Source organism: Condylura cristata, unplaced genomic scaffold, assembly GCF_000260355.1.
Source record: "Condylura cristata isolate star-nosed mole 26May11 unplaced genomic scaffold, ConCri1.0 scaffold00010, whole genome shotgun sequence".
NCBI classification, from domain to species: domain Eukaryota; kingdom Metazoa; phylum Chordata; class Mammalia; order Eulipotyphla; family Talpidae; genus Condylura; species Condylura cristata.
Window position 1 is genome coordinate 44,378,027 of NW_004567111.1, and position 10,029 is coordinate 44,388,055.

A 10,029-nucleotide genomic window follows, 5' to 3' on the forward strand; every position below is an offset into this window, starting at 1 on the left:
TATGGTTGTTCATTATTTTTGTTATTTTCTCGCCTGGTCCATTATACTCCTGCTATGAGTGAAACCATCCGGTATTTTTCTTTCTCTTTCTGTCACTAGCCACATTTTAAGTGTGATGGCCCCGTGGGGTTAGTAGCTACAGTAGTAGAGGATATTTGATCACAGAACCCCATGATTAAAGCCTATGTGTGTTTTTCTTTTCTAGAAGAGAACAAAGGAGAAGTTGGTGCATGTTCTTTCCCTGTGTGGCCAAGAAGTAGGACTAAGCAAAAATCCATCAGTGAGTTTTATCATGTATTATATTTACTTTGGTATCCTCTCTTTTACCTTTGTCCCACATTTACTTTTCATTATATAGTAGAGGATTCAACTGAGTTATATCTGCCATCTGGATTAAACCTCTGGATTATTCCTTCATAATTTTTAATCTCACTTAGTTCAGAAAAAAAAATGAAAGATTGTGGTTACCTGCTCCACCTTCTTTGTAAATAAACAGTTCTTTTCTTTTTTTAATTTTTCACATTTTTAACAAATATGCTCACACTCCTTTAAAATATATGTGTGTGAATATCTCCTGCACTATTATATATGATACACATTCATTTGGGGTTAAATTTCACCTTTGTACATATACCTCTTCCTATGGTGTTACTATTTTACAATATACAATAGAGATGAAAATAATATATTAGCATTTTTTAAAAAGATTTATTTATTTATGCATGCAGAACTGAGGTACAGGCTAGAGGTGCAGGGATGGTGAGAGGATTCACCACAGTAAGGAGTAGAACAGGCCACCTCTGGGGTGGGCAGGGTTCAAATTCGTGGTGAAGTGTCTTTAGCTTCCTAGTGCTGTGCTTTAACCTGCTGCACCACCAGTGAGCACCCTATATTAGCATGTTTTTTTATTGTAAAATCCTTCTGTTGATTTTATAGTAAAAAGAAAAATTTGCCTTTGGACTTTGTTTTTGTTTGTTTGTTTGTTTGTTTGTTTGTTTTAAGATTTGTTTATTTATGTAGACAGAACTGTGGTACAGGCCAGAGGTGCAGAGTCAATGAGAAGATTCACCAGAGACAGAGTGGGGAGCAGAACAGACTGACTGACAAAGTACACTGATGAGGGAAGCAGTGGCTGGGGCAAGGATCAAACTCATGCTGAAGTGGCTGTAGCTTCTTAGTGCTGTGCTTTAACCCACTGAGTCACCAGGAAGGGCCACATTTGAACTTTGAAATGAAAGAATAGCAGAAATATTAGAAGTTAACTTTTGAAGCATTTATAATTTGGAAAATTTAAATTGTGTGTGAGTAGCTAAAGCCTAGGATTTGATTTGGCCAGGTAATTTTATTTCATCTATTTCACATTTTTACTAGTAACCAAAACAGAAATAGCAAACTAAAAACCAAATAAAGTAAGAATTTGCAATTTCTGTTTGTTTGTTTTTTATTTTTATTTGTATCTTTTATATTATTGTATATTCTCTGTAAAATTCCCAATACCCATTCACTCGTGAATCATCATCATAGTCCTCCATGTTCTTTCATCCTGTTTTGATCCCTCTTCATCCCCAGAGGACCCTGCAGAATGTCTTTTATTTATAGTTGCCTACTAATTTTGTTTTGTTGTTGTTGTTGTTATTTTTTTTTCTTGATCTCTTTTTTGGTTCCCTCTATTCCTCCAAAAGTGAAACCATCTGATTTTTTTTTCTTCTGATTTATTTCACTGCATGATCCCTTCCAGCTCCATCCACGTTGCTGCAAATTGCGTGAGTTTAGTTTTTTTGATTGCTGCATAGCATTCAGTGTGTGTATATACCACATCTTCTTAATCCAGTTATCTATTTTTGGGCATTTGGGTTGTTTCCGTAGCTTACCTATTGTAAATATCTACAAAAACAGGGGTGCAGGTATCTTTTTGAATTAATGTTTTTGTGTCCTTTGGGTATATCCCTAGGAGTGGAATTGCTGGGTCATATGTTGGCTCCATTTTCAGTAGTTTGAGGAAACTCCACACAGCTTCCCAAAGTGATTGGACCAGTTTGCATTCCCACCAGCAGTGTAGGTGTGCTCCTTCTTCTCCACATTCTTGCCAGCATTTTTTGCCTGTCTTTTTAATGTGTGCCATTTTCACTGGTGTGAGGTAGTATCTTGTGGTTTTGATTTGCCTTTCCCTGATTATAGGTGATGTTGCACATTTTTTCATATGCCTGTTGGCCACTTGCATTTCCTCTTTGGAGCTATTTTCTAGATCCCATATGAGCAGATGACATAGTGGAGATTTATAAATACTTGGTAAAGTGCAAACTGATTTCTTATTGTCTGGACAGACATCCAACCTAAGCTTGGTGTCCTCTGAACTCACCTTTTTAGTGTTATTGATCAGCACGTTTGTTGCTGATCCTGAGACATCATTTATGATGGAGAGGACAAGGTGGTTGCAGCAGGGGCAGAGGGAGCCTCCAGCCCCTAGTGAGAGAGCAGGAGCTCTCTGCCTCTGCATTGTAGCATTGTCATCAACTGAGACCACTCCAGCTGGAAATGTTTCTCTGGAGTATTTTGCAAAAACTAATAAGAGAAACAACATCACCTAGAAAAGGGAACCTTCCACTGAGAAAGTCAGAATTCTACTCTCTTCTCTTACTAGCCAGTAGAAAGGCCCTCTGCCATTTACCTCAGATACCTACTTGTGCAAAATGGGCATCCTCTATCATTTTGTGAGAAGGTAGTACAAAGCATATGGCTATTTTCAAACACTGAGAGAAAAATATCCATTTACAACCCAGTCTCTCTTTTTACCTTGTTTTCCCCATGATGAACATGATACAATTTATTTCTTTTTTCTTACACCATTGTTCATTTTTGTATAGTAATTGGTCTCTCCCTTCAGGTTCTCCCACCACCATAGCACCCATGATCCATCACCACATTTGCTGTGCTCATCCCTCCCCTGTTTTGACCCCTCTAACCTTCCCTCTTTTTACTTTTGAGAGTCAGTTGTTATATTTAAATTGTTATAAATCATTTGTTCACCTTTCAAGTAAAAAAATAAGGTGTATGGGCCCTCCCTGGTGGTGCAAGGGGTTAAAGCTGTCCAAAGCCACTGCAGCATGAGTTCCATCCGCAGCCAGGGAGGTGACCCACATGGCGCAGCAGACCTCTGCGGACATACCCACTGCTCCCTTCAGCAGTGAATTTCAGTAAATCTGCCTGTTCTGCTCCCCACTCTTAATCACTGGTGAATCCTCTTACCCTTACCCCACACTCTGGCCTGTACTCCAGTTCTTATATGCATAAATAAATAAACCTTTAAAAAATGTGATACTGTTAAAAAAAAAAAAAGAGGTGTTATAATAGTTATGTAATGAACATTGTTGTTCATTTTAGCATTAATCTCTTCAGAAGAGGCTAGATAGTGAAGTTATTACTTGTACAAAGGTCTATTAAAATGCCTCAGTGAAAAAAATTTCAACATAAAAATCCAATTTTAAAATGTTAAGATACTAAAGATTTTAACAGAGAGGTTTGGTTTAGTTTGAAATGGCTTAAAGCAACAGGATAGGAATTTAAGTATAAATTATGAGTAGGGATGCTCAGCTACATTTCTTTAACTAAAAATGAACATATATTGTGTGTTTTGATTTCTGTTTCATATTCCTTACTAATTGCAGGTTTAGCTCTAAAAGAGTTAAATCCTTTGCTCTCACAGCTGATTCTACAATAACATGTCTTGGTATCAGTAGTCCTTAAATTATTCTGTGATATATATTTGATTGGTACGTGTGTGTGTGAATGTGGACAATTTTAAACCTTAGTTAGTTCAGACACAGTTTGAAATTTCGTAGCTGTTCTGGTTTATGAACACATGCTCAGTTTTCTCACACCCATACACAAACACACATACACACACAAAATTGCACACACTCAAGTAGGATTCAGTCTTCATTAAGATACAGCAATTTAACTTCTGGACATTTCCCCAGAGCATGGACTTGCGTCTCTGCCATGAGTTTAATCAGAAGGCACCTGTCCAACATAAATAATGAAAGAACATTCTAAAAATACCCACTTAAGGAATTAGGTGTGTACTGGAAATACAGCGCTATAAAGAGCCAATTAGTTTTTGTAGCACACACGACCAAAGGAAGAACTGTTTTCTCAGGAGAGGACTCTCTGATTTGTAGGTGATTTTTTCATCATGTGGGGATTTGGATCTGCTTGAGCACCAGACCAGCTTAGTGTCTTCTGAGGACGGCGCCAGAGAACAGGAGAACATGGATGACACAAACAGTGAGCAGCAGTTTCGAGTCTTTAGAGACTTCGATTTCCTAGATGTGGAACTGGAGGATGGCGAGGTACGGTGTATTCTCTAAAAATAATTCGCTCAGTCTTTTCCTTGACTAACAAAAGATTCTTTTTACCTGCTAAAAGAGTTCTTAAAACAGTCTGTAATTGGAGAACTGCAAACTTTATTTTGAATCAACTTATTCAAAATACAGCAGCTTAACTTTGGCAAAAGTTACCACACCCCCTTCCTGTTTGAGCCCACAGCAAAAGCTGCCAAGTTATTTTTAAATGGCAAAGAGCTAACGTTTAATGACCACACAAAAGACTATGTGTGTGTGTGTGGGGTGGGGGTGGGGGGGTGCTGGGAGGGAGGGGGGTGGGGTAGTCCAAAGCTGAACTTAAAAAAAAATTCACAAAAACATTCAAGTTGTGAATCTGTTCATGAGTACCTGAGCAATATATGCTAAGCATTTAACTATTTTAAAGGTGAAATTGCTCTAATTCATTTACTTCAAAGTTTGCCTGCCACAACATGAGTTGGCAGCCCAAGGGTTCCAGCATCTTCAAGCTGTGTTTGATGAAATTGTTAGAACTTGAAACTAGATACAGGATACACAGAGCTCTTTCCTCAGTTTTAGGTAAGAGCTGGTGTGCCAGCACCTGGAGCAGCATAATTCAAGTCTCGACTGGCAAATACAGATTCACTTATTTTGATTGATAATCACAGTAATAAGATGCTTTCAAGCATGAATCATGTTTTTGGAAAACTAGGAGTGAAAGGAGGAACATCTCTACTATTCTCATTTCAATAGCTTGGGGGCATGTTCCAGGTAGTTTTTTGCCTTATGGGGTGAAAACTAAATCACTGAAGTGAGATTAGCATATAAAAATAACTGGTATTGAGCCAAGCGTGCAGTGTTGCTCAACACTTAGGCCACATTTACCTAAGTGTACAAAGGACTTTCTGCTAGTCTTCATTTGAAATGGAAGCCCAAATTCAAAGCACAGTACATTCTGTGGTGGGTAGACACCTCTAAAATTAACTGTAAACTTTTGGGAAGTGATGCTTTAAGTACTTGCTTATCTTCCCTATAAGGATCTAGTTGCTGACCCATCTGCTTCTGCTAAAGTGAAGCCAAGGATATCTCCACTTTATCTTTCCTGACCCATTGAAAATTCTAGATGTCTGCACCAGGGGGGAAGAATAATGCCCACAGAATGAAGATTGTTTTCTTTACCAAATCTTTCCCTGGGAAACAAGTTTAGCAGACACCTTAAGAGCGCTGACCACAAGTTTCCTGCACCTGTTAGCTTCACCTTGAGTGTTCTAGAACCATAAGAAGTTTTGTTTTCTGTTAATCATAATTTGTAATAGAGAGATCATTTCCTAAATGCAGTGAGGATATTTTTTTTTAAGTCTAACACAAAATACAATTGTTTTAAATACTTTCAGAATGCCCCTGAGTCACAAATATTATAGAAGATTTACTCCCTGATCTGGGCATCCGACTTCATCTTATCAGTTCTTTCTCATTAAATAGTCTCAGACTGTCTCAACTAATATCAGCAAGGGTTTGTCTGGGAACTTTCCAGAATACTTAAAAGGTGTCATGTCTTTGTTATAAAATAACCTGAGCAGCAGACAGATCATGATGAGACTTCTTACTTGGAGCAGGATCAGGTGATTCCCACCTTTTTGTTTTCCAGCGATGACCTTCATTCATTTCCCCATGACATTAGAGAATTTCCTCACATGAGAATACTTAGGCATTCAAAAAAAAAAAAAAAAAAAAAAGTGTGAGAACATCAAAGTTGTTGCTGAGGTAGAAAGCTATTTCAGAAGTTATATTCATGTTGGCTATATCACCCGCTACTAAGAGGTTTGGAATATCTGGTGCTTGATATAGACTTATCTCTTTGGGGCCTGTGTATCTTTGCTTCTTTTTTTTTTTTTTTTAATGCATCTACTAAAGTATATTTTGTTTGCATTGCTAGTGGGTGTTATGTTAAAAGTAAAGACAAATGAGCTTAGTATCTATAATATAATCATTTTAAATAGAACTTTTATTTGTTTTTCTGTCCATTCATCCTGCTACCCAGGAACTTCAGGTAAGATGATGTTATTTTTAATTCAGATGTGCTAGATGTTTTGCATCTTTGCAGATTTATAACAACATAATTGCTTTTTTCTCCCTTCTAGCAGAGGTATGCCTATTTGTGTGCATATTTACATAGAAGTGCGTGTGACTTAAGATGTGTTATCCTTGACTGTTTTAGTATGGAAATATTTTCTAAAGTATGAATAGAAGTTTTTTGTTGTTTGTTTTTTTTTTTTAAGCCTTTATACACCTAGTTCTGGAAGTTGCATGGTTATATTTTTTGAGAGAACACAAGTTTTCCAGTATGATCTATGAAAATCTTAAAATGGCTGCTTAGGCAGTTGGACAACTTGATGGGCTTTATTCTTAAATTCTCTTATTAAAGGTGAAATCAACAAGCTGCATCTAACAATATGCCACCTATACTTCCAATCGAATCCTTTTATTTTTGGGGAAAGTAGGAGCTATCTTTGTATGGAGACTAAAATTTTAATCCAAACAAGGGCCATTTTGCAAGTAAAAGGGGATGTTAATAATAATTACACTCAGACAACAGGTATGAGTGAACCAGGATCATCCTGGGCAACCTGACTTATGTTTGACCTAGACCTATGTCTTCCCAGACTTACTGTAGTAGACCATATTTTGACCACAGTACACCCCAGTCCCTTCAACAATAATTCTTTGACAGAGTAAAAAATTATTTACATTTCATGAATTTTCACCATCAGTACTTTCTCATCTTAATATAAATCCTTTATATAATTTGATCACTTGACACAAATTATTCATAATTAACATCTCCTAAATTTTCTCACACATATAAAATCTGACATAGTCAGTAAAACATTATTTTGACATTTGACCTTGAATGCATGTGACATAAAATGCAAATCTCACCTTGGCTAGAGGGAAAATTGAAGGTGGTTCTCCCACTAGTGATATTCTGTGCCATGCTGAGAAGGCCTGGTTGATGTTTAATCACCATGGACTTTAACTTAGTCTAAATGACAGTACTATTCCACCTTAAATCCTCAACCACCATCAGGGAAACAGTTTTAACACATTTGCCTGTAGTGGGGCTATTGCATCCTCTAGTAAGGTATCTATCATTTCTGCAAGTACAGCTTTCCCTGACACCCACTCCTGTACCTGATTGATTCAGGTCTTCTCCAGAGGTACAATCAAATCAACACTAACAGCCACCTGTAGCCCATAAGGCATTCTCTGACTCTAGCCCTTTATCTTTTTCTGCAAGCTGTGATTCTGTCTTGGATTCAGCCTGAGAGACTTCTAGAAGTGTTACCTGAGAGAGCTCATTCAACCCATTCATTGATTTCGTGCAAGAGAATAAATTTTTTGAATTTATGTTTTAGATTTGTAAATTTCAGTAATTTTTACATCTTCAATTTTTCTCTTGTAGTACCTGCATTTTTCTTGGTCATTTTTTATTTCTTTACACATTATATTTTATTTTGTCTTTACTTTTCCACTTTTTTTTTATTTTTTCACTGAAATAGATATTTTAAAATTCCAACATAACAGCTTTATCCAACACACACAAAATATTATTTGGTGCTTATTTGTCACAGCTAATAGAGACAAAAGTTACAGATACAGCTATAATGCATAGAAATAATTTTCTCTGTTGGCTTTATCTTTAAGATCAAACAGTTCTAAAAATAATCATAAACATCATAAGTCAACATGAATAATGATAACAATTTCTATATCATATCCAGAATGTGTTTAGGATTTGTACCTGTTGCTTTCCCCCATAAATAGCCAAAGCACTTTGGAAAAGCTAAGTATCTACTATACAAGAGATCTGTGAGAATGTCAAGTTTGTTTGTTTTTTTTATTAGAAGCCAGAAAAATTAGACTCTTAAGCCAGAGAAAAATTAATAAATTTAATGCTCACTAATTTTAATAGTAGTCGCCATCTCTCATATTATAATATTATACTATTTGCTTAGCTCCCATCAACAAAGCTATTTTATTTCATATTTCAGTGACCTGTCAGTGTTTCAGAAGAATGATAAATGAAAAGATTCTGAGCTAGATTTTATTCAGATTGCCTGTGTTTAGGTTAAAACCTGCTTATCCATGAGCTAGGTAATAATCTATTTTCCTTTATTCCTATCTTAACAGAGAGAAAAATAAAACCCAAATTAGTTTCTAGAAAAAAATTGTTATTCAGATAAACTGATTTAACAGCTGCCAGCTTATACAGAAATCCAAGTACAATTAAAATCTTTCTTTAACAGTTATACCACTTATTCCAGTTCTCAATAAATCAAAACATACATGTCACCAATCATACTTGGTAGTACCAAGGCAGTCATTTCTGGGCCAGGAAAGTGCTATTTTCTATGTTGAGACAGTTATGTAAAAATGAGCCTAAAGTGCAAGTTTAGCCACGCTGCCCTGGTCTCTGCATAGTGCATGACTTGTCAAACTTTGCCCAGCTGCTTTCTGATATTTTGTAACTCTGCATTTTATCTGTGAACACCACTGTGGTAGAAACAGGCCGGAATGTTAACCTAATGCTCTTTAACTTACAGCCAGAGTGTGGAATGTGCTCCAAGCATAGCTCCTACTATTCTCCTGAAAACAATGCTAAGCAAGCAGGGTGCCACACCTCTTTTGACATTGTTTATTAGCTACATTCTCTTTTGTAACAGACTTTGAAACACGATCACTTTATAGTTTTACCAAAACCAATTTGGGGAAAATTAAACATGACCCACCAGGCCGCAAAGGAAAGTGTTTCATCACTTTTAACTATGCATTCAGGTGAAAATAGTATGCTCAGTAAAAAGATTCTAATTAAACAACATGGTGATTACCAAAAGGGAAGATGGGAGGGGGCAATTGCTCCATGGTGACTATGGTGGGAAAAAAAAATGTAATCAATATGGCATAAATTAATGTTAACCTCAAAAAAAGAAAAAAACCTATCTGACTTTTCATGTTAGATACACAAGATGCATGGTACCAAACTTCGTGAGGGGTTAAAATGAAAATAATTATTTCCAAGCTGTGACTGAGTGTGTGAAGGTGTGTGTGCAGGAAGATTTTGGCATAAAAAATGGTGTGATTTCAGGGCGAGAGTATGGACAATTTCAACTGGGGAGTGCGCAGGCGTTCTCTGGATAGCCTGGACAAGTGTGACATGCAGCTTCTGGAAGAGCGCCAACTCTCGGGAAGCTCTCCCAGCCTAAATAAAATGAACCATGAAGATTCTGATGAATCCTCTGAGGAGGAGGACCTCACCACCAGCCAGATCCTGGAGCACTCTGACCTAGTAAGTAGGACCTTTTCCTCCACAGAAATTAGGAGACTTTTTTTTTAACTGAAACAGTTTCCTGTTAAGCTAAAGAAACGTTCCTCAGTGGCCATCATCTGAAATTTCAGGTGGATCTGATTCTAACTGGTCTCTAACTTGTAGATGTAGGTGGAAAGAAATACTGGGGTACTTGTTCTAAGCCCCAAAATACATCAGGTCTGTAAGGCCTAGATTTCCTCTAAGTAATTTTTATTATGCTGCAATCTTTTTTTTTTTATTAAAAAGTTTATTTTTACATCATTTTGCACATTTTTTTTTCCATCTCAATTGTAATCCCCACGGGTTTCCCATCACCAAATC

The 10,029-nt window shown here is 36.8% G+C and overlaps 1 protein-coding gene across 6 annotated transcripts in view; it reads left to right on the plus strand.

The window, feature by feature from the left end:
• Positions 1 to 10,029, plus strand: part of FRY (furry homolog (Drosophila)) — a 289,488-nt gene that overhangs the window by 252,417 nt on the left and 27,042 nt on the right. For 4 of the 6 annotated variants that reach the window (XM_012723238.1, XM_004680190.1, XM_012723235.1 and 1 more), the window contains exons 50-53: positions 206 to 280; positions 4,179 to 4,349; positions 6,382 to 6,390; positions 9,487 to 9,687. In XM_012723238.1, the coding sequence (XP_012578692.1) occupies positions 206 to 280; positions 4,179 to 4,349; positions 6,382 to 6,390; positions 9,487 to 9,687 (456 nt within the window). The remainder of the gene's footprint in view (positions 1 to 205; positions 281 to 4,178; positions 4,350 to 6,381; positions 6,391 to 9,486; positions 9,688 to 10,029) is intronic. The other 2 variants (XM_004680191.2, XM_012723236.1) reach the window with 1 other exon arrangement.